At 50.8% G+C, this 24,739-nt stretch overlaps 1 protein-coding gene across 6 annotated transcripts in view; it reads left to right on the top strand.

Moving 5' to 3' along the window:
* The window catches only part of CDK14 (cyclin dependent kinase 14), a 147,698-nt gene that overhangs the window by 78,671 nt on the left and 44,288 nt on the right, over window positions 1–24,739 (top strand). For all 6 annotated transcript variants that reach the window (XM_054161029.1, XM_009904763.2, XM_054161030.1 and 3 more), the window contains 2 exons: window positions 3,703–3,842; window positions 8,244–8,382. In XM_054161029.1, coding sequence (XP_054017004.1) covers window positions 3,703–3,842; window positions 8,244–8,359 — 256 coding nt within the window. In that variant the 3' untranslated portion in view covers window positions 8,360–8,382. The remainder of the gene's footprint in view (window positions 1–3,702; window positions 3,843–8,243; window positions 8,383–24,739) is intronic.

Raw genomic sequence — 24,739 nt, 5'->3', positions numbered from 1 at the left:
GGAGATGACACAGAATGAAGGAGCAGAGCTGAGGTCTCCAAAGGGCACTGGGTGCCCTCCTGCTTTGGGTTAGTTAATGCTGGGCTGCAGGAGCTGTGCCCTCCCGTGGCAAACTGCACAGCAAAAGGTTTGCTTTGGGAGGATTCACCTGCTGCTGGGGGCATCCAGGCAGCATTTGTCTTACTGATTCATGTGGATAGGAGCTGCCTTCTGCAGTGCCTTGGAAAGCAAATCACCCCAGCTTCAGGAGTTCACTGCACACACCCAAAACTTTTCTATTTTTTTTCCCCTCAAGAGCTTAAAACCAAACTTCAGTGATCTGAAGGCATGTTCTGCTTGACCAAATACTCCTTCCTCTGCTGCAGAAAGACCTTTAGGCCTGTTTCTGAAATGGAACCAAATTCTTGTGATCTGGTGAGATTTCCAGCTCCTCATGGTCAGACTCATGGATGTCTGAAGGGAGGCAGGTCCATGTGCTGTTCATTTCTCCTGAGCTCAGGCTGCACAGGGCAGTTGGGGCTGACAGTGGTGTTCACACCACTGTGTTGCACAGATGCCAGAGTGCAGGCAGGCAGCAATGCTGCCAGGGTTCCCCACATCCATATCTGTGCATTACTGAGTGCCTGCTGCAGAGGTTGGTCTGGGTGCTGCAGGTCTGGCTGCTGTCAGGGCTAATCATTATTCCCCAGTGCTTAGGGTGGCAGCAAGCCAAGCGTGAACCTTTGGACTGGCCATAGCATGCATGCCAAGGGCCTGTGTGGCCCTACTGCTGGGGACAAAACCTGCCATTATGCTGGGGACACAAAGCCATATTGTACCAGATTCCATCCTGTCACATACTGAGGGAGGAGCTTTCAGAAATCAAATCTGGCTTTTTTTGGTCTTTAGTCCTTTTTGTTAACTGCTCTCTAGTAGACATTTAACCACTGAGCCCCATCAGAAAATTCAGCTTTTGTTCCTGCTCCAGCCTTCCCTGGGACAAACCATTCAGGCTTTAAGGATAATGTTGGCCAAAAAACCAGGAAAGAAATGGGGCCAAACGTTCTGCCATCCCAGAGCAGCGAGGGTGCCCACCACATGGCCTTCCCCAAGCAGTCCTGCTGCAGAAGATGTAATCTAGACACATCTGCATGCAGTGCATTCTTCAGGAGTGCAAGAACAGCCTATCTGAAACAAAGCAGCCAAAGCAGCCATGCATTCCATGGAGGCTGACAGCCTCAGCACCCCACATTCATCTGCCTTCTGCAGTGGCCATGGGCTCCAGGAGTGACCTTTGCAGAAGTCATGGGGGTTTGGAGAAGGGTTTGATTCCTTGCTGTGCAAAGCTCCCTTAACAAAGGTAGAATGTAGGTCTTCAAAAAGACAGCTGAGCCCAGCTAAAGGTGATGATGTGAGCCCTGAGTTCCTTGGATGATGACCTCTGGCCTGTATTACACAGGAGGTGAGACTTGATGGTTGTGGTCCCTTCTGAGCTGAAAATCTGTAAATGCTTGGGAATAAACACAGATAGTGGGATATCTGGAATCTTCAAAGCACTGCAGGAACAACTAACACCACCCCCAGCACTACTCAAGATAATATCTAGGCAGGAAAACATAATAATGAAATCAGATTGGAATATTTCTGGGCAATGAATTTGGTCTTTTTTTTTTTCTCTTTAGAATCCTTTTGATTAGAGAAGCCCTTTCAGCTCACCCAGTCCAGCCATTCTCTAACTCTGCAAGGCTGGGGCTAAGCCATGGCTCTCAGCTCCACAGTTATTTATTAGTTCTCAAAGCAGTTCTAATCTTGATTCAGGGCACAACTCTTTCCTCAGCTGCTGTGGTTATGTTGCAGCCCCAGGTATCTTCGTTGCATTCCTATCCCTTTCATGTAGAATTGTTTGATTATTTGCTTCTTTGGCTTCTTGACTGATCTTCTTGATTGAGGAGGGATGTCCTTACCCAAAGCAGGGGGTTGGAACTGGGTGATCTTTAAGGTCCCTTCCAGCCCAAACCATTCTGGGATCTCGTTAAGCAGGTATCTTCTTTGTCTCTAAACTGGGAGGACTCAGTGATTTTGAGGGGTCCCTTCCAACCCCTACCACTCTGATTGTCTGCTTCTGTGACCTTGGTTTCCTAAACTGTTTCTACTCAAAATGTTCTCAGTTTATATTAATTTATCTGATTTTCTGGCTGAAATAAAATCTTAGTGTGCCAGTGTCCTGGCTGGGGGCTGGGCAGATCCTCTCTTGCCCTGAGAAGGGCAAAAGAATGACACTCATCACACAAATGGATTGCAAAAGTGATGGAAAGTTTAAATGGAAAAGCAGTAAGTGTTTTACAGAGACTACAAAGCATAGTGACAAAAGAATCCCAAAGCATACAGAGGCCCTTACATCACAACCAAAGCCTCCCAACACTTCCCTTCTCCCCCACTGAGGGTATACCCAAAACCCCCAGGGCTCTTTCTTCCCCCCCACTGCTAGGCTAGTCTCAGGCTGGCCAGGTCGAGACTGTCCCTCCCCCCTTCTCCTCCTGGCATTAGGCCTAGCCAGGTCTAAGAGGCCTTAAAAGGCTCCCCCACCATTGCCTGATAGGGAGCATCTCCCATGGGAGCAGAGAGGGAAGAAAGAGGAAGAGAAAGACTTTGCAGCTGGATTTATAGGGCACAGGATATTATGGGTATGAAATACACTGTTTCCTATGTCCACCTACTTACTGGGTTGGACCCTTGGGACACCAGAGGTGTAACTTATGTGGCAGTCCAGGAAGCACCCAGCCTAAACTGCCACAGCCAGGTACATCCTGTCACTCCATGCCTCTGTCAAAAGTCCCTCTCCAGCTCTCCTACAGCACATTTCAGTCCTGGAAGGCTGCTCTCAGGTTGGTTGGAAAATGCCTTTGAGAGCATAGAGTCCAACGAGACCCACTTACATCTTGCTGCTGACTGCATTACTCTCTTCCCTCACATCTTGCTGGTTTTACTCTACATTTTCCTACAACATTCCCAAGCAGGTGGCTACAGGAAAGCAAGGAATTCCCTCACACTGCCCTTGTAGCTCTGGAGAGAGGCTTCCCAGGCAGCATCAGGGGGGCACTGCCATAACACCTGACAACAGGGGGAGGATGAAAACAGGAGGAGCCTGCACCTCCCAACAGACAAAGGTCTTTATGCAACAGGGTGCATGGGTTGTGTGTTAAGCATCACTGGAGGTTAAAATTCAGTTCTTCACAAAGTTGTGTGAATCCTGCTGTTGTTTTAAGCTTGCCTCTTAGATGGTAACAGACATTTTTGGTGGCTTTCACTGTAGACCATACAGGACAAGGGGGGTGGCTTCAGGCTGGGAGAAGCTGGATTGAGATGAGACATTAGGAGGAAATTCTCCACAAGGGTGGTGAGGCACTGGAGCAGGTTGCCAAGAGACATTGTGCCCAGTTGGAGCCCAGAGGCTCTGAGCCTGGCAGTGTTCAAGGTCGGTTGGCTGGGGCCTTGAGCAATCTGTTCTAGTGGAACTAGATGATCGTTAGGGTCCCTTCCAATCCAAACCATCCTGTGGTTCTAGGGATCTATGAAGATCTTTCCTGGTAGTGGCTCCCAAACAGCTTCTGCCCTGTGTCCTGGCTAGCAGGACTCAGTGTGTGAGGTGTGCTGGCTGCATATGGGATCAGCAAACAGGGCACTGAGCTTGCTTCTCAGGACACCCTCTGGTTTGTGTTTCAGGCTCAGCTACGTGGCTCACGCAGAAGACCTCGCCTCCAAACTGCTCCAGTGCTTCCCAAAGAACAGGCTGTCAGCACAGGCAGCCCTGAGCCATGAGTACTTCAGTGACCTGCCCCCACGGCTATGGGAGCTGACTGACAGTGAGTATGGACCCCCCAGCCTGCTTCATGGCTGCTTCCCCAGGCACACAGGTGTGGATGCTGACCCTCACCTGCAGCCAGCTTCAGGGATATCCACAGCCACACACACAAGCTATGAGGCTGGAAATGACAGAGGGCAAAATGGGTTCTTTTTTGTTCTTCTGCCTTTTTTCTCTTTGCTATCTCTGCTCTGCAGTTTGCAGCCAGCTATCTGTGTTTGATTATGTGTGCAGCCAAGAGAATTATCTGAATTGTCATAAGGCAAGGGAAAAAACCCACGATTTCCATATTGAGTGCTTTTTCTCCACTGTGTAAGGTACAGCAGCTCTTAACTAGCTGCAGCAAGCAGGAGGAAAAAGCCAGCCCTGTTTGATTGCCAGAATCTGTGGCTGCTGGAGCAGTAACCTTTAAGCCAGGAGTCGGCCTTGGGGAGCCTGAGAAGCACAAAGCAGGCAATCAGTTAATTTGCTGAGCTGCTGTGCAGGAAGAGCTGAGGTTGGTACCTCAGGATGCTTGCAGACAGCTTTGCATTTCCTTTATTAATCAAAATGCCTTCCAGGTGACTTGGCAAACATGCTCCCATCACCACATATGCTGTCAGGCTTCTCCTTAAGGCTGGTCAATCATTTCTAGCACACATGTCCAATCCTTTTCAGTGTTAAAAGCACACTGCTGTTTTTACTGGGGGGTGGGGGAAATATCGTTATGCATGATATGTTTGATTCAGAGAAGGTTCTGCTGTTCAAAACAGCTTCCACAGGGGAATAGCCACCAGCACTTGGCTTTCACTCTGTGTGGGGAGGGGAAACATGCTTGGGTTCAAAGGGTGAATGTTAGCATTGGAGTGCTGGGTCCAGCCCTGGTGCTCCCAGAACAAGGAGGACATGGAACTGCTAGAGCAGGTCCAGAGGAAGCCACCAAGAGGATCAGAGGGCTGGAGAACCTCCCCTATGGGGACAGGCTGAGAGAGTTAGGGCTGTTCAGCCTGGAAAAGGCTCCAAGGAGATCTTAGAGCAGCCTTCCAGTAGCTGAAGGGGCTGCAGAAGAGCTGGGGAGGGACTTTGACAAGGGCTGGGAGTGACAGGACAAGGGACAATGGCTTTGAGCTGGAAGAGGGGAGATTGAGACTGGAGATGAGGCAGAAATTCTTGACAGTGAGGGTGGGGAGAGACACTGGAACAGGTTGCCCAGGGAGGCTGTGGATGCCCCTTCCCTGCAGGTGCTCAAGGCCAAGTTGGATGAGGCCTTGAGCAAGCTGGGCTGGTGGGAGGTGTCCCTGCCCCTGGCGGGGGGTTGGGACTGACTGATCTTTCAGGTCCCTTCCAACCCAACCCATTCTGGGATTCTGTGATTTTTCTGCCTTCAAGCAGACATCCATTAGCAGAAGATCTAAGTCCAGTACTCAGGCAAGGAGTTCAGGCCTGCAGCAGTGGCCCCTGTGTGTACCTGTGACTGACTGGAAACCTGACTTGCAAAAAGCAAGCTCCCTTTCTGGTTATTAATCAACAACAGCTTTTGGTCACATCAGTGTCAGCATGAAAACTTTTATCTTCCAGAACTTTGGCTTTTTCATCCTCATCATCAGTAGTCATATTTTGAGCTGGTGCTGTGGCCTGGCTGTCCAACCCCCTTTCATACCAGTACTGTGCTATACCTCTCCCATTTGTAGTATATGAACATCTAGAGAGGTGGTAGCACCCTGTCCTGCAAAGATTCAAGGTCAGATTGGACAGGGCTGTGAACAGCCTGGTCCAGTTTAATGAGCAGGGGCTCATTGCACTTGCCTGAAAGGGTTCTCAAAGCCTGGCACAGGCTGCCCAAGGAGGTGGCTGAATCCCCATCCCTGGAGGTGTTTCCCAAAGGCAGAGATGTGGTGCTGAGAGAATAGAATAGAATAGAATAGAATTAACCAGCTTGGAAAAGACCTCTGTGATCATCAAGTCCAACCTATCACCCAACACCATCTAATCAACTAAACCATGGCACCAAGTGCCTCATCCAGGCTCTTCCTAAACACCTCCAGTGATGGTGACTCCACCACCTCCCTGGGCAGCACATTCTAGTGGCCAATCACTCTTTCTGTGAAGAACTTCTTCCTAACATCCAACCTAAACATCCCCTGGTGCAGCTTGAGACTGTGTCCTCTTGTTCTGGTGCTGGTTGCCTGGGAGAAGAGACCAGCCCCCACCTGTCTACAACCTTCCTTCAGGTAGTTGTAGACAGCAATAAGGTCTCCTCTGAGCCTCCTCTTCTGCAGGCTAAGCAACCCCAGCTCCCTCAGTCTCTCCTCATAGGGCTTGTGCTCCAAACCCCTCCGCAGCTTTGCTGCCCTTCTCTGGACAGAGCCTTGGCAGAGCTAGAGAATGGTTGGTCTGGATGACATTTAAAGGTCCCTTCCAACCCAAACCATTGTGTTTCTGGGACTGAGTTCAAACTAGCAGCATAACCTCTGTCCATTCCCAGCCCTGTCACAGTCTGTGTCCTGCCCTTGCAAACAGATCCCCGCTCTCCTCTCCTGCCATGCTGTCCCACCACGCAGTTTGCTGGCTGTGGGACTCTATAAGCTGAAGATCCAAAGGATGCTGTGCTGCCTTTGGAAGTCTTCCTGGGCTGAAAGAGATTGATTCCTCTGGGATGAACGAAGCATCCAGAGTGCCGCTGCATTTATCCCTTTTCCACTGAAGGGAAAACAAAACCTCACCACGCAGCAGTGACAGCTCAATCCTGCTGCCTGGGATTTAGTCTAGCCAGGATTTCCAGTTCTGCATCCTGCAGCAGCACTTTTTCTGTTAATGTGGACTTATTACCCACTTGCCACTTAGTTTATCAGGCAGTGGTTAAATCCAGCTCTATCAGTGAAGCAAATGCCTGCACATTATCACTCTGCAGCAGGCTGCCAACAGAGACAGCCTTGTCCTAGTCATTAACAAGCACAATGTATGCAGAACACCAGAGGGGAATTAAAACCACAAAAAATACCTCAGGGTGGTATTTTTAATATGAGAATTTAATTTGTAATTTCACAGATTAAGAATTTTGGCTGCATTAATCCTTTTATCAGCTCACAGCAGGTTATTTGCAGCAGCACAACCATAAGGTGATATCCATTGGCAGCAACACGTCTTTGCATAACGCCGAACATCAGGAGCAGGGGAACCTTTTGAAGGGGGCAGAATGCAGATGGAAAATCGTTAGATTTTTAAAGCAAGCTTCTGCTGAATGCCTCCAGTCACATTTCTGAGTTCCAGAAGGACTGTTTCTGTGCCTGGCAGATTATCATTATGGAGCACAAGCCCAGATGCAAGGCAGGACAACGCCAGTCCCGAACACCACAGGCGGCTCTGTTTGGTCAGGCTGGGATCCCCCTGCAAGCATCCTCACCAAACAAAGAAGCCTTCTGCTCTGCAGGGTGGGGAGATGTTCCCTGTGTGCTGCAGCTACCAGCTTCTGTGAGCCCGCTTCTCTGGGTTAAAGTTTCTCCTTGGGAAACCCTTTGCTGTTGTAGTTCATTAAATGCAGGGACAGGCCCGGGGACAGCAGAGCGGATGTGTGAACACAGACAGATCCTGTGGCCTCCTCACTACTACACAACGTGGCACAGCTCTGCAGTCAGTAGTATTGACCATGGCAGATATATCATAGGGTGGAAAAGCCCTCTGAGATCATCCAGTCCAACCATCAAACCAACACCACCATGGCCCCAAGAGCCATGGCCACACATTTCTGGAACACCTCCAGGGATGGGGACTGCACCACCTCCCTGGGCAGCCTGTGCCAATCCCTGACCACTCTTGCAGTAAAGATAGGTTTTCTCATCTCCAACCTAACCCTCCCCTGGTACAGTTTCAGGACATTTCCTCTCCTTCTATCACGTGATCCTAGAAAGCAGACCTCAACCTCCACCTGGTTCCAGCCTCCTCTCAGGGAGCTATAGAGAGCAATGAGGTCTCCCCTCAGCTTCCTCTTCTCCACACTAAACACCCCCAGGTCCCTCAGCTGCTCCTCCCCAGCCCTGTTCTCCAGACCCTTCCCCAGCTTCCTTGCCCTTCTCTGGACCTGCTCTAGCCACTCAATGCTCTCCTTGGAGTGAGGGATCCAAAACTGAGGTGTGGCCTCCTCAGTGCTGAGTCCAGGGGGACAATTCCTGCCCTGCTCCCGCTGGCCACACCACTGCTGATCCAGGCCAGGGTGCTGGTGGCCTTCTTGGCCACCTGGGCACACCCTGGCTCACGTTCACCTGTTCCTGTATTTGGCCATATCTAATATCCTATTGTTTTTAAATCAGAGCTTTTGTAGGACAGACTCCATCTCTGCAGGTCCATTAAGCAACCATGTTTACTTTGGGGCATTTGCAGGTAAAACCTCAGTGTCTGAACTGCCTTTTTATTTATTTTTTTCCAGTGTCTTCTATTTTTACTGTCCCGAATGTGAGGCTGCAGCCAGAGTCTGGGGAAAGCATGAGAGTCTTTGGGAAGACCAACAGTCATGGCAAAGGTGTCTCCAACAGCAAGCACTGAGCTGTGCTCCCAGGAGAGTGCAGGTAAGGCCCTGCTGCAAGCTGTCTGTGGAAGTCCTCCTCACTTCAGCACTCCTCAGAGCAACAGGAGACAATCTTCAGCTGAGCCTTTCCCACACTGCTGATGTTGCTGGTGGATTTGCACCACAGTGGTCAGTGTGAGCCTTGTGGGCAGCGTCAGTGGCACTGGCAGGTTGTGCTGGTGCCAGCAGATTAAAGCCTGCCTTCAGTCTGGTCTGGTGTTTTTTCCCTTGTTCAGATGTGGAGACAGCCTCTCAGCTCTGGTGTTAACTTCTGGGGCAGGGACGAGAACTGATTCATTTAGTAGGTTTGGAAGCTGTGGTACCAGAAGGACGTTTTGATGGAGACAGAGTTTCTTGTGTCCAGCTCTGGGCTCCCCAGTTCAAGAGGGACAGGGATCTACTGGAAAGTGTCTGAGGGAGGCTATGAGGATGCTGAAGGGCCTGGAACATCCGTGTGAGGAGGGAAGGCTGAGAGCTCTGGGGCTGCCTGGAGAAGAGCAGCCCCAGAGGGGATCTGATTAATTTCCATATCTGAGGGGTGGAGGGCAAGAAGAAGGGGCCAGGCTCTGTTCAGTGGTGTCCTGTGGTAGGACAAGGGGCAATGGACACCACTGAAAAGAGCCTGGCCCCTTCCACCCTAACATGAGGAGAAACTTCTTTGGTGTGAGGGTGCTGGAGCCCTGGAGCAGGCTGCCCAGAGAGGTGGTGGAGTTGTCTTCTCTGGAGACTTTCCAACCCCACCTGGGCATTGTGATCCTGGGCAATCTGCCCTAGGTTACCCTGCTGTAGCAGGGGAGTTGGACTGGATGATCTCCAGAGGTCCCTTCCAATTCCACTGTTCTGGGATTCTGTCACAGAAAGGGAGGACTTTGTATTTATAGTCACACACTTGTTCTTGTAGGACAAATATTTCTGATCTGCATGGCCAGCAGGCCTTGGTGACTTCCTTTGCAGTGATGTCCTTCGTGTTACTCTATGTGAAGTTAGCAGCCACAAACTTAGTGGCATGATACTTTCTTATACATTGACTTTGTGTTTGTGGCCAGATCAGCTGCAGAGCCTGCAGAAGAGAAAAAGCAGCACTGCTGCTAGCCCACAGAACTCTTCTCAAGGACAGGATCCTGTTTTTTTGTCTGGTGCCTATCTCCAGTTCATTTCTGATGCATGGCAACTGGCCTTCAGCACTGGGCAGAGCCATGTGGAGTGTGGAAGGGTTTAACTGGATAATGGCTCCTGCAGCAGGGAGAGCTGGGTGCTGTTTGAACACTAGTGCTCAGCTCCAGCACTGCTTGTCTGGCTTTGCACTCTGCCTGCTGGGGAGTGGAGGAGCTGGAGCTGGGATCCTCTGTGCCAGCAGAGTCCTGTGCTGTGTGTGCACTGAGGCTGCCAAACCTTTCCCACCAGACACTCTTTGTGGGCTGCTGATGCTGAAGAGTGCCTGGCCATGAAAGGCTGTTTGAGCTGCAGTGGGCTGCTAGCCTGGGATGACATCTGAATGAGCAGAGGACAATGTGTGAGTGACAATGACCAGGAGGGAGGCAGGAGTTGGGTCCCAGTGCTCCCCATTCTCCCGGGGACAGTCACCTCTCCCTCAGGATTATTTTCTCACGTGACTCCTGGGTTAGGCTTTGTATCAGAGGAAAAGTGGAACCACTGAAGGGGAGAAACTGAGGTTTTCCAGACAAAGCAGAGGCTTCCAGCTCTGACACACGGCCTGTAACCCAGAGAGACAGCTGGGCTAATGAGAGGCATCGTTAGCAGCACTGGGGATGAGCAGAGCGTTCCCCTTGCAGCCAGTCTGCGTACACACAAAATAACAATATCCATCTGAGTAGTGCCCATTCCAGAGGCATCCTCCTGGGAAGCTGCTTGCTGCTATTTTGAGCCTGAAGTTTGCATTGCCAGAGTCTCTACCAAACAAAGAAACTGAACTGGCTCTGGAGGCAACACCCACTGGAGAATGTGCACTGAATGCTCCCAGATTCCTGCCTAAAAATGCAGCAGTGGTTCACAGCTCGGCCCAGAAAAACACACTCAGTTTCCTGCCCCAGATGCGGGGTGCATGGGGGGTCCCACATGCTCCTGCTTCTAAACTGCCCCAGAAAGTCTGAGGAGGAAAAAGCCTCAAAAATTCAGGAAGGAAAAAAAAAAAAAAAGCTCAAAAATGTTTAAATTCTCCAATAAAAATATTGAGTTCTCCAATAAAATATGGCATTCTCCAATAAACTACTCAGATTCTTCAGTTCTGCCCCATCAACTGGGTGGATGGGTTTCCAAAGTGCTCCTGCTTGGAAATTGCCCCAAAAAGGTCTGAGGGGGAAGAGCTTCCAAAAATTCAGGAAAACCCCCATTAAATTCTCCAATGAAGTATTAACTTCTCCAATAAAATAGCTTAACTTAGAGGAATACCACTGAGGAAAAGCAAAACAAAGCCCAAAGAAACAAACAAAAACCCCTAGGCTCTTAGGGTGTGTGAAGGAGCAGAAACAAACCTGTCTCTCTCCATCCTTCTGTGCCCCTGTGGGGTAACCCACCCTGTGCGATCTTGGCCCATCTCTGCACTGGGACTCAGTGAGCAGAGGGCTCACTCCCTGCCCTTGGCACCTGCCAGCAGCTAGCAGGAGCTGTTCACTCTGTACCAGCTCTTATGACATTAATTTGTAGCAAATACACAGACAATTGTGCATTTTCATGTCTGGCATCTATACTGCAGCCAGACACAGTGGCACTGGGGGAGAAGCTTTTTAACTCAAGTTTGCTCCCTGAAATGCTTTTTACTTAAGTTTTCTCCCTGAAATTTTTCATGATAGGTTGGACTTGATGATCTCAACCTGCTTAATTCTATTCTATTCTATTCTATTCTATTCTATTCTATTCTGCACTTCCTTTTGCTCCCTTTCTTGGTCAAAACCCCTTTTAACTGAAGTTTTTCTCCCCTAGTTTGTTGTTGTACAATTGCTTTTGCTCCCTTTCCTGTTGAAAACAACAACAACTTTTTATTTAAAAGTTTGTGGGTTTTTTTTCCCCTTAAATGCTTTTTATTTATGTTTTCTCCCTGAAATTTTTCTTGTGCAATTGCTTTTGCTCCCTTGGGTGTTGACAAGGCTTTTATTTAAGTTCCCCCCCTCCCCGAATTTTGCATTTCCCTCTTGCTTTCTGCTCCCTTTCTTGTCCCTTGTGCATTGCACATGGATTAAAAATCGAGTTAGCTTGCAGTCCCCCCGCCTGAGTTGGATTACGAGCAGCACTGGTTATCGGGAGGTAAAGAGCGAGCTGCAGAGGGAGCCTGTCCCTGTCTGCTCCAGCATCCAGCAGCAAGTCATCTGTCACAGCACAAACGGGAGAAAATCCCAACCACTGAGTCACTGCCACGGCTCTGCCTGCTCCCAGCCCAGAGCCACATCCAGCCTCTGCAGACACTTGGAAATACAGAGGTGTGAAATGCTGCCAGCATTTAAATTAGGTTAAAAAAATGTTATTTATGGCTCGCATCAACAACAACAACACAGCCCAACCACCCCCACGTTCATAACCGTCCCTAGGTGCAGCCGAGCACTTAACGAGCTTGCAGCTCCTAATTAATTCGGCGGAAGGCGTTTGGGCAGGGCGCAGCGATGAGGTATGCATATTGATGGTGGCAAGGAGGGGAAAGAAAGGACTCTGCTGTTTGCTGTTTATCTGGTGACATTAGCTGGTGCTCCTCGGAAAATGGCACATCTCGGGGGCACTGCTCCCCCGGCGAGCTGGGGTGGGGAGCAATCAGCAATCACGGCACCGAGCGATCCGCTCTGTCCCGGCCTCATTTTCCCAGCAGGTTTGCGGTGCCGCAGCTGCCAGGGAGGCTGGGAGCGCTCTCATTAGGTAGCTGCTCCATCACCCGCTCCCTGCCTTTTCCTCTTACTCCCCCATTTTCTCTTTCTGTTGCCCCCCCTTCCTGCTTTGGGAGTGACTGTGAAGATCATTTGGTGGCTTGATTGGCAGGCCAGGATTCAGTCGGAGGAGCAGGTCAGAGGCTGGTTAGCAGGAGCTGTCGGGAAAATGCCAGCAGCATTCCAAATGGGAAGTGTCACGACTTCCAGGCAGGGGGTGCCACCTGGAACAGAGAGCCCCCAGCTCATTAGCAGCATACAGGATGCAAGGCGCAGTGGAGGGAGCAGAGGAGGAGAGCTAATCCCCAGTGGGGACAATGGCTGTGGAGTGGAATTGATTTCATGTCTCATTTGTTTAGCACTGGAGGGGACGGACGCGGCCCTGCTGCCTGTGCGCGGGAGCCGCGCCGGCGATGAGGCCGCTTTGCATAATCTCCAGGTTGAGCTCTGCCTTTAAAGAATGCCAACTTCTTTCTTCCCCCAGCTGTGGAAATGATCAGGTCATGTTGTATTAATTAAACCTGACACACTTGCAAATGGTTTATCTGGGCACTGTCAGCAGTGCCGGGGACAGCAGCGGCGAGCAGCCGCGCGCGATGAGCGCGGGGCAGGGGCTTGTGTCTGGATGCAGAAGGCTCGGTGCAGGGTTGGGGGTTTTGTGCAAGCTGCTGTTGTAAAATCCATCTTTCTGTTGTCCATAAAATTACAACAGAGCTCATTTGCAATGCTCAGTCAGCTGCCTCACATCGGAGCACAGTTTGGGTTGCATGATGCAATTTCATTTCCAGGAAAAAAATCTGGAAGGTGTGGATTTACAAATAAAGAGAGGGTCAGTGGCTGAAACCTAGTCTGAACTGAAGGCTGCAGGCTCTGCTGCCTGCCATGGGCTCACAAGGAATGCTTCTATAGAACAGCAGCATTGCAAAAGCCTTTTGTCTTCTCCCAGACATCTTGGAGAGCTAGAATTACAGAAGCTCTTCATAGCAGAGTATTATTAAGGTTAGAGAAGAGCTCTAAGGTAACCAAGTCAAACCATCTTCATCCCGAGCTGTTTAGCTAGCCCCTGGGAATCAGTGGAATCACGGAATGGTTTGGGTTGGAAAAGTCCTTTAAGCTCATCCAGTCCAACCATTCTCTGATTCTGCCAAGGCTGGGGCTGAGCCATGGCCCACCACATCTTTGCCTCTTGGAAACACCTCCAGGGATGAACATTCAGCCACCTCCATGGGCAGCCTGTGCCAGGCTTTGAGAGCCCTTTCAGTCAAGAAGTTTCTTCTCATGTCCAACCTAAACCTCCCTTGCGGCAATCTGAGGCCATTTCCTCTCCTCCTGTCACTTGTTCTTAGGGAGAAGAGACCAAGCCCAAGCCCCACCTGGCTCCAGACAGGAGCTGTAGAGAGCAATGAGGTCTCCCCTCAGCCTCTTCTTCTCTACACTAATCACCCCCAGGTCCCTCAGCTGCTCCTCACCAGCCCTGTTCTCCAGACCCTTCCCCAGCTTCCTTGCCCTTCTCTGGACCAACTCCAGCCCCTCAATGTCCATCTTGGAGTGAGGGCCCAAAATTGAACCCAGCACTCCAGGTGTGGCCTCCCCAGTGCTGGGTGCAGGGGGACAATCCCTGCCCTGCTCCTGCTGGCCACACCATTGCAGATACAGAGTTGAAGAGTGTTCCAGAGCAGGAGCTGGGCTCACTGCAGGGCTCACTGCAGGGCTCACAGCTTGTGTGTAGCAAAATTATCAGAGAACCACAGAATGGGTTGGGTTGGAAGGGACCTGAAAGATCATCCAGTCCCAACCCCCTGCCATGGGCAGGGACACCTCCCACTGAACCAGGTTGCTCCAGGCCCCATCCAGCCTGGCCTGGAACCCTTCCAGGGAGGAGACAGTATTTGTGGTCTGCATCTTCTGCTGCTTGTAAGGCCGTGGGGCTGCCATCCCCAGGCAGCACTCAGCCTTTGTCAGTAGCACTCCACAGCCCCTGCCCCAGCTCTGCCTTTGGGTTGTTTTTTCTGCTGTGAGAAGCGTGTCAGAGCCCGGGGGGGGCCCAGACCCCCTCCTTTGTTGGGAGCTTGTCGAGCCCTGTGCTCTGCTGCTTTCCCACCAGGAAGGTCAGGCCGCCCTGGGGCCACTCCATTCTTCGAGCTGCTCCCTCCTGTCTGTCCGTGTGTCTGACAGATTGAAACAGTTGTCTGTGTCACTGCTCCCACTGCTGCCTCCATGCCTCACTGTCCATCAAAGGACTGCAATCTGCCACTGGAAGGCGGCACAACATTCATCAGTGGAAAAGCACCTCTGCTGTTTCTCATTTAAAGGAGTGTTGAGGCTGCTTTGCTGAAATCTCATGGATTTTGTGCAAAACATCTTTGCGAGTTGGCTTGGGAAAGGAAAAAGATGGGGAAGAATGGATAAGACAGCTAGGAAGGGACAAATGGCTGGGGCAGAATGGGTGAATCCCAGCTGGGAAGGGCAGCAAGAGCTGGCTGTGGTAAGTCTGAGCTCAGCTCTCCCCTTTCTGAGACCTTGCTTTCCAGTGAGGGCAATAAAATGAGCCATTCAAGGAGCTGGGGTGCAACAGCAGAGCTCTCTTTGTTCCCTTCTATTCCAGTTTAATGTATTTTGATCTAAGGTGTGTACAAAAAGCCTGAAGAAATGGGTGCTGTGCTGAGCCTTCGGTGCTCTCCAGATAATTGAACTAATTAAATCTTTACCAACATTAACACAAGCCCAGCATTCCTTGGACACTGGTTTAATTACTGCCTGAACACGGCCAGCTTCAGCTCAGCAGCTGAAAAGCAGAGTGCTGTGGAATGGGCATGGAGTTTATTGTCCCTTCATCTTTTGATAAGGTTTAATTAAAGCTGCCTCTCTGCATTGTGGGCTGAGTGAATGTGCTGCTTTGCTGCCTGAAAGCCAAACCATTCACTTCAGCCATGGTTCAATAATCAAAGCCTGGGCCAAGGCTTGGGCTGTATTGTAGCTGTGCAGATATAATTGCTGCAGTCCTCTCGGAAGGCTTGGTCTGTCTCAGTGCATTTTCTTTTATTTCCTTTTATTATTTTATTTTATTTAGAAAGAAAATGAGAGCATCCAGTTTCTGAGTCACTGCTTTCACGTGCCTCAGGCAGGGCAGGTTTGTAAACAGGGAGCGAGCTGCTGAGAAGGGAATCTGAAAGAAAAGAGGTTTTATGTATAATGGGGACACCAAAAAATCCCTTTAAAAACAAAAGGGAATCCTGAGCTTTTTAGAGTCATCTACACTCCAATAATAGATTGGATTCTCTTATAGAAAGTTAGCACACAGTGGTGGTGACCTCTGGAGATCATCCAGTCCAACCCCCCTGCCACAGCAGGGTCACCCAGGGCAGGTCACACATTGGACTCAATGGTCTTAGGGGTCTTTGCCAGCCAAACCAATTCTGTGATTCTGTGATTTTAGAGAATCACAGAATTAACCACCTTGGGAAAGACCTCTGAGATCATCAAGTCCAAGCTATCACCCAACACCATCTAATCAACTAAACCATGGCACCAAGTGCCTCACCCAGTCTCTTCCTAAACACCTCCAGCGATGGTGACTCCACCACCTCCCTGGGCAGCACATTCCAATGGCCAATCTCTCTTTCTGGGAAGAAGTTCTTCCTAACATCCAGCCTAAACCTCCTCTGGCACAGCTTGAGACTGTGTCCTCTTGTTCTAGTGCTGGTTGCCTGGGAGAAGAGACCAACCCCCACCTGGCTACAACCTCCCTTCAGGTAGTTGTAGAGAGCAAGAAGGTCTCCCCTGAGTCTCCTCCAGGCTAAGCAACCCCAGCTCCCTCAGCCTCTCCTCACAGGGCTGTGCTCCAAACCCCTCCGCAGCTTTGTTGCTCTTCTCTGGACACATTCCAGCAACTCAACATCTTTCCTGAACTGAGGGGCCCAGAACTGCTCACAGGTTTATGATGTATTATCAGCTACTCTGGGTATATTAGATACCAATAGAGCATAGCATTAAAGAATGGGGTGGGATGGAAGGGCTCCTCTGGGTTTTATGCAATCTTGCAGCATCCCAAGGAAATAAAGTCCTGCTCAGTGGAGACCCAAACCTCAAAGCCCTGCATGAGTAAATTAAATCTCCTCTGTGCTCTGGGGACTTCTTCATCAAGAGTTTTGTGTTTCAGGGGATTTCATAACTTTGACTTGAGGTAAACAAATATTCAAATCCCAATTAGAGCAGAAGAGAGGAAATGTGCCAGGTTCAGTTACGAGCAGAGTCAGCAGCCAACAAGTTGGTATCTTCACCATGAAGTTCTGTTCCTGGGATGTGGGAGCATGGAAAGTGAGTGACCCCACTTAGAGTGAGAGTGGTGAGACACTGGAACAGGCTGCCACAGGAGGTGGTGGAGTCGCCATCCCTGGAGGTGCTCCAGAAATGCGTGGCCATGGCACCTGGGGCTATGGTTTTGTGGCCATGGTGGTGTTGGGCTGATGGCTGGACTGGATGATCTTAGAGGGCATTCTGTGGTAGGACAGGGGGCAATGAACACAAACCAGAACACAGGAAGTTCCACCTCAACATGAGGAGAAACTTCTTTGGTGTGAGGGTGCTGGCAGCCTGGAGCAGGCTGCCCAGAGAGGCTGTAGAGTCTCCTTCCCTGGAGACTTTCAAGCTCCATCTGGATGTGTTCCTTTGTGACCTGCCTTGGGTGACCCTGCTCTGGCAGGGGGGTTGGACTCAGAGGTCCCTTCCAACCCCCACAATTCTGTGGTTCTACTCAGCATTGGTTTTGCCTTTGCTGCATACAATGGAGCTTAGATTTTCACTGAGGCAGTGCAGGGATTTAATCAAGTCACTGCCACTGCCTGCTTTAATGAGGCTATAGAAGTCAGCTCAGGGGCCAGCTGTGCAGCACAGGGGAGAGCAGATCCCTTGGGTGAGAAAGGTGAGTGCTGGTTCTTCTCACATGTACCTGCAGGACAGGCAGGAAAAGCTGCACTGAAGTCAGCAAGGCTGCAGCAGTTTAAAAATACCCCGAGGTGAGAATAGAGTCCAGCCCAGGGTGCTTCAAGGCTGTGGCTGAATCAGGGATCAGAGAAAACAGGGCAGCAGGAGGCTGCAGAAGGCAGCTGGCCCTTCCTGCCTTCCCCAGGCAGGAGCAGCTGTGGTTGTGTCACTGACAGACATTTGACTAACCCAATGACAGCAATGCCACCTCCTCTGGGCAGACTGCTCCAGAGCTCTGCTCTCCTTTACTCTTGACACCAAGGAAGGTTTCCAGCCTTGGCTGCTCCTGCCACACCTCAGGTCCATGGTCACTGCTCCTCCTTGGCACAGGCATGGAGGACAGCTGAGTCTGGAAAAGCCACTTCAAGCACACCAGACCTGCAGTTTGTGGATGACAATGGGACTGGTTTGGCTCTTGCAGTCTTGGTGAACTCCTTTGGCTGTTTGGAGGAGAAAGGGTTTGGAATTTAGGGGAGCAAGACAGATTGAGAGTGGAAGTTACAAAGGAAGTGGCACATTCCCACCCAGTTGACTGTCCTCCAGCAGAAGACACCATCCTGTGCACCCTGCCCTGGCAGTGGGGTTGGACTGGATGATCTCTAGAGGTCTCTTCCAAGACCCCCCTTGCTGTGATCTGTGAACAATGTCATTTCAGCCAAATATTCGATTGTACCCAAAATCAAACAAGGGGTTTAAAGTGCAGCTGTGGGCTTCACTGCTGTGAGCAGCTTCATGGCTGAGGCTGTCACCTTGCCATCATGTAGAGTATAGAGCTTGCCTGGTCCAGGTGGTGGCAGCCTGCAGGTGACCACCTTTGCACTGCCTTTGAATCATTGGCTGCATGGGGCTGGAAGAGCCTCTTGACTCTAACTCGAGCCAGCTTGCAGAGAATCACAGTGTGCCAGCTTGGCAGGGACCCCAGGGGTCACCTGCTCCAGCCTTTCCAGGTGATGGTGCAGTGGAAATGAGCTTCCCTCGCGAGATGATTCCCATGTCCAAGGGGGAATCATTTCCTTCTGGAGTCCAGTGGGAATCTCCCCAGCAGTAACTTGTCCCCCATGCCCCCTTGTCTTCTCCATGGGACTCCTCTTCAGCATGGCTCAGGAGAATGAGTGGTCCAGCGTCTTCTACTGAGCCAAAACCTTGTTGGAAATGGGTGGGAGTAAGCACTGGTGGTGTAGAGCCGGCTGGCCTTGATTCTGGGCTGGCTTGACACTGGCTTAGCCCCATCCCTTTAGCTAATCCTCCTTCCTGCTAATTAATGCAAGGAAGATGTCACCTAGCAAATGGAGCAGTTCAGACCTGTCACTTCTACTGCCTGCTTGATGGAAAATTAGGTCCTTTTTTAATTACTCTTGAAAGGAATAGCAAACCTCTGGAATGTCAAAGGGATTGTTCTACCAAGCTGCATCAGAGCAGGCTGTGGAGTTGGCTTTGTGTCCACACTCAAGCAGCAATATTGGCCACTGGGGTTTCTTCATTTTTAGTTTGAAAAATGCATGGTTTTTTGCAGGCTGCACCTCCTCATGCTGAAAGGGAGCTGCCAGCTTGGCAGAGGATCCTCTGCCATGCTGCTCCACGTGCTTTCTGTTTTCCTCTGGTTGACCCTGGCTTGGCAAATCCATAATGAAAACCTCAGTGGAGTGACTCGGGGTGGGGGTGGCAGCCTGGTGACTTCACTCTCAGTTGTTGGCTAACAGGGCTCTGGAGTTTTTATTTAGCTACAAAGGAAGAAAGAAAGATAAACTACCAGAGAAGAATTGAGTCGGTGCCAGCTGCCAGGGTGACAGAGTGAGCAGCTTAGAGGGCTGAGGGGCTTCAGGCGTGCAGGGATTGTCCCTGCCCAGCAGGTAAGGCACAGACCCTGTTGTCTGCAGGCTGCTGCCTGACCCCAGCCATTCATAAATCCCCCAAATTACAACATTCTCTGCTTATCAGCAAATGGAGCAGACACTCAGCTCTGCCATTAACCCTTTGAATGTCCCGGCCACGGTGCAGGCAGCTGGGCTGCAAGATGCCTTTGGAGTGTTTGTAACAGGGGACTGGGACATCTGTGTGAGGAGCAAAAGGCTGAGAGCCCTGGAGCTGTTGAGCCTGGAGAGGAGCAGCCCCAGAGGGGATCTGATCAATGTCTGTTAATATCTGGGGGAGGGGAGGGGGAAGAAGGGGCCAGGCTCTTCTCAGTGGTGTCCTGTGATAGGACAAGGGGCAATGGACACAAACTGGAACCCAGGAAGTTCCACTCTAACATGAGGAGAAACTTCTTAGGTGTGAGGGTGCTGGAGGCCTGGAGCAGGCTGCCCAGAGAGGTTGTGGAGTCTCCTTCTCTGGAGACTTTCAAGCCCCATCTGGATGTGTTGCTGGGTGACCCTGCTGTGGCAGGAGGGTTGGACTGGATGATCTCTGGAGGTTCCTTCCAACCCCACCATTCTGTGGCTCGGATCCGGTGCCTAGCAGAAGCCCTTGTGACCACAGATGTTTCCATTTGTGTTGCACTCTTGTCACTTAAAGAACTGCTTAAAAACACTTGCCAGGAAAGATTTGCATCATTACTGATAATTTTTTCAGATCAAGTTCAATCCAGGAAGGACTTCCCCTGTTGGAGCAAGCCCTGGTTAGCTGGGCAGGAGCAGCAGGCAGTGTGCTCTTTCTGATGCTGTGTTGCAGAGCAGATTGTTAGGCTCTTCATGAACTGCTCTGTGCTGTTCTCCCCTGAAGACTGCTCTGCCTGCCTGCCATTAGCAGTTGTTCCAACGTGCATCTCATTGCAGACCTGCAAACCTAGCAGGTTTTGCCCCTGTTTCTGTTACAAATTATTGCTTCATTTCCCATCTCTTCTGTTAGGGGCAGGGCTGATTTTTAGTGGTGTTCTCTCACGTGCCACATTTCTCCAGCTCTGGATTCACTCAACTCCAAAGCCATTTCCCCCCAACAAAGCTTGCTGGATCTCCATCATTTTACTACTTTTGATTTACTTTCCTTATGCAGCTTCCCCCCTGATTTGCTGTTTTCCTCCTGCTGCCATAGAAGCCTTCTGTTAAAAAAAGCTCCTCCTTCTGGTGCAGAAGAAATGCAAAGGAAGGAAGTAATGTGAGATTTATGGAGTGAAAAGTGCACTGGGTTGGTTAAGAGGGGGCAAAAGTGTACTGGGTTCCTGTCAGCAGAGAAAGAAAAGCTTCTAGCACATAGTGAGAGTTTATTTTAGCCACACTCCAAAGGCTGGGAAATCTATGCAGCTCCTAGCAAACTGTACAGCTTGTAACCAGAGGTACTCAGCTTCCTGCTCAGTCAGGATCATCATCATCATACTTACAGAATGCTTAGGAAACTCTCAGCTGCTGCCACTCTGCCATTAAGATGAAGAGTAAATTGCTTTGATGTTTGGGTTGCTTGGTTTGGGGTGAGAGTAAAAGTTGGTCCCATTTGTTGGTAGTGAGAGTCAGTCCCTTTGGTGTTTCCTGGTGGAAGTTGGTCCCATTTGTTGTCAGTGAGAGTTGGTCCCTTCTTTTTCTTTGCCTCATCCCTGCCCCTCATTCCCACCAGGTGTCTTTATGGGATGCTTAAAATGATGGAGCTGAGAGCAAGACTCTGGACAGAAGCTGAGTTTCCAGAGGAGTCCCAGGGGCTATTCCACCTTCGAATCCTCCTGGTTTATGCAGGATAAAACCTGTCCTGTGCCAAACTCTCCTCAGTCCTCCTTAGCCTCTGGCTTTACCAGTTTAGAAAGCGAGCTGCTTGTCCATCTACACATCCTGTAAGGACTCATTCTGCATGTGCTGTGTTGTGCTTCACAGAGACCCTTCCTATGGAAAGACCACCACAGGAGCTAGCTGTGAGGGACAGGCTGGGGTCAGGGCTTCCTACACCTCATTCAGCATTGCTCCTGGGGTCTGGCGCTGCCCCCAAGACCCTGAGAGAGCCTAAAGCTCTCCTGTTAGCCTTTCAGAGGCAAGCCCTAGGGGTAAGAGCAAGCAGATCCACCCTTGCAGTAAGAGGAACGTTTGTTGTCCATCTCCTGTGGCCAGCTCTGCTGAGCCTGCTGTCATGAGCAGAGGAGAAGGCATCTTTGGAGAGAAAGCTTTTGCCAACCAGCTCTGCAGTGCATGGCAGAGCTCTCCTGCTCCTGTTGGACTCAGAGGGAGTCAAACCCACAGTGTGGGACTTCTGCCAAAGTCCATCCTTTGGGAGAGAAGGAGGCAGAGGGGAGACCTCATTGCTCTCTACAGCTCCCTGAGAGGAGGCTGTAGTGAGGTGGGTGCCTTGGTCTCTTCTTCCTAGGAACAAGGGACAGAAGAAAAGGAAATGGCCTCAAGTTGCACCCAGGGAGGTTTAGGTTGGACATGAGAAGAAACTTCTTGACTGAAAGGGTTCTCACAGCCTGGCACAGGCTGCCCAGGGAGGTGGCTGAATGTCCATCCCTGGAGGTGTTTCCCGGAGGCAGAGATGTGGTGCTGAAGGCCATGGCTTAACCCCAGCCTTGGCAGAGGGCTTTCCCACCCTGAATGATTTGCTGGCTCTCTGATTGTATAGATGTCCTCTGCTGGTATTCCAAGGAGCTGTGCTTCATGGGATCTCCTTTTTCAGAGCCTTGGAGGCAGCTTGGGTGATGTGTAGGAGGTGAGGAAAGGCAATGGGTGTGCAGCTATGTGGACCAACCAGCCATTCTTCATTTCCCATGGAGTGGAAAGCAGAAGAAGGAGACTCATCTCCAGAAGAGTGTGGTCCTCAGCTGTGCCAGGCTCTGTGTCACAGGGGGTGACAGGAGACTTGTATCTCATTGGGTTACACAGATCTGTGCTCAGGCCTCGCTCATTTGGCTCAGTTATGAGGTGGTTTTCAGCACATCCTTAGGTGGTGCAGGAGCTCAAGACAAGAAGGAAGGTAAGAAATTGTCTTGGATAAATCTTTAACCTAAACACAGGAAAACACAGACAGAATCAGAGACTTGTTTGGGTTGGAAAAGGCCTCATTAGGTCCAACCATGACCTGAGGCCACCATGGCCACTAAACCACATCCCAGAGTGCCATGTCCACAGGTTTCTGGAGCACCTCCATAGAAATCTCTGTTGCAGCAAACACATCTCATTTCCAAAAGACCAAGCAGACAAAACCTGCCTGGGCAGAGCCTGACTGCAAAGGTTCGGGATGCAAAGGTGTAGGCCAGGACTGCCAACAGCCATGGTGGTCATGCTGCTGCTCCACGGCCTTCCCTCTTCTAGGAAAATGCTGCCATGCACTGCTTAACCTGTGAACAGTTCACTTAACAGTCACCAAGCATGGAATGCTGGCACTGGAAACAACCAGCTCCAGGCTTCTGGTTTGAGTTACGGTTCCAAGATCACCCAAGGGCTGGAGCACCTCTCCTATGGGAACAGCCTGAGAGAGTTTGGGCTGTTCAGCCTGGAGAAGGCTGCAAAGAGACCTCAGAGCAGCCTTCCAGTACCTGAAGGGGCTGCAGGAGAGCTGGGGAGGGATTTTTGACAAGGGCTGGGAGTGACAGGATGAGTGGTGATGGCTTTGAGCTGGAAGAGGGGAGATTGAAACTGGAGATGAGGAAGAAATTCTTGACAGTGAGGGTAGGGAGACACTGGAACAGGTTGCCCAGGGAGGCTGTGGATGTCCCCTCCCTGCAGGTGCTCAAGGCCAGGCTGGATGAAGCCTTGAGCAAGCTGGGCTGGCAGGAGGTGTCCCTGCCCATGGCAGGGGGTTGGAACTGGATGATCTTTGAGGTCCCTTCCAACCCAACCCTCTCCATGATTCCCTTTATGCATCTCTTTACAATTTATTTGGAAACTAAAGTGTAGCAGTTCAGGGCTGATGTGGAGCTTCTCAGTCAGCAATTCTGCCTCTGATTTTAGGAAAGAAACCAAGGGAGCTTTCTGCAAGGCAGCAAGGTGCCAGGCAGTGAAACCACCATGAGCCAATTGCCAGCTGCCTGCTGGAAGCTGCTGCCTGCCCTGCTCCTCTAGTGTGGGATAACAATTACAGCTGGAGTGATGTCACAAGCAGAACATCATCATCACAGGCAGGACCTTTTTGTGGAAGGGTTCTGAGTCTTCCAGCTTTGTAGCCTAAAATGGAAGCCTTGCAGAGGGCTGTGCTGTGAATCACAGCCGTGGCCACTCATTAAGTGGAGCATGTTGTTAATTACATGTCTGGGATGCAATTATCCTGCTTATTGCTGATCGTGGCCTGCTGCTGTGCCATTGATCATCTGCTTGGCTGGCCTAGCCAAGAGGAAACTCCTGCACCCCACAGAACAGCTGCTGTGTGCCCCACCACGGGAGGAAGCTCCTATCCCAGTGGAAGCTGGGAATTCGGGTCCACAGACATGGGGATGCCTCCAAGGGTCACCTTTCAGCTCCCACTGTGCTCTACCAACTGTAGGGAGCTGGTCTCTAACCTGAGTAATGTGAGGGGAAGGAGTTGATGGGATAAAGAGAGGGACTGTGCTGTGGTTTTGCAGTAAGGGATGTGGGAGAGGGGATTTGAAAGGGAAAAGGGGGACAGAAGTGCTCAGAATTCTGGTGGGAGGCTTTTTGAAGCAGCAGCTTTGTGGTGATTCCCCAGCAACCAGCATGGACCACTGTGCTCTCCATAAATACCATCCAGAGCAGGGGAGGTTCAGCTTGGGCATCAGGAGGAACTTCTGCACAGTGAGGGTGGTGAGACAGTGGAACAGGCTGCCCAGAGAGGTGGTGGAGGCCCCATCCCTCGAGACATTAGAGATCAGACTCGATGTGTCCCTGGGCAGCCTGCTCTAGTTGGAGGTGTCCCTGCTGAGTGCAGGGGGGCTGGACAGGCTGACCTTTGAGGGTCCCTTCCACCTCAATGCAATCTGTGAAGCTCTGGCCCTTACTGTGCAAGTGCTGGTATTCATGGTAAGGAGAATGGGAAGTATAGGAATTTACCTCCCTTCAGGGTGGTGACTTCTCTTTCTTGACAACCTCCCAGCGTTCAGCAGGGTGAGCAGTTCTCCCCAGCAGTGGTCCCCATGGTGGATGCTCCATGGAAGCAGATTAAACAATAGATCTCCAGAATTTTCAGAGGTGCTTGGAAGGTTGCAGAGTCCTGTGGGGTCAGGTGTTTGGGAGGCTTTAGTCTCAGCCTAGCACTCAGACTGTTTCAGCAGCTCCTGCTGCACAACCCTGCGGTTTGCAGTTGAGAGGCTTGCTCAGGTTTTGTTCTGTGCACCTGGGGGCTGCGTTCTCTGCTCTGAAAGTGAGAACCAGGCAGTGTGAAACTGCAGGAAAAGGTTCCAGTGCCATCAGCTTGTTAGCCCTGCAGACAGATGTGGTTTGCTAAAGCTCCTTGTCTGGGGAACTCCACCAGCATTCAGTGTGCACGAGATCCCTAGAAACAGGAGAGACTATCTGCTGTCTGCTCATCTCCTGTCTTCCATGTTGCAGCAAAATAAACCCTGTTGCCCTGCCCGTTCCCTCTGCCCTCATGCAAGTTGTCACTGCAGCTGCTTTCTTCTGTTGGTCAGGGAGCAGAGTTTTGTTC

The sequence above is a fragment of the Dryobates pubescens genome, chromosome 4 (genome assembly GCF_014839835.1).
Source record: "Dryobates pubescens isolate bDryPub1 chromosome 4, bDryPub1.pri, whole genome shotgun sequence".
NCBI classification, from domain to species: domain Eukaryota; kingdom Metazoa; phylum Chordata; class Aves; order Piciformes; family Picidae; genus Dryobates; species Dryobates pubescens.
Note: the sequence above shows the minus strand (reverse complement) of the source record. Positions and strands in the feature narration are given on the sequence as shown.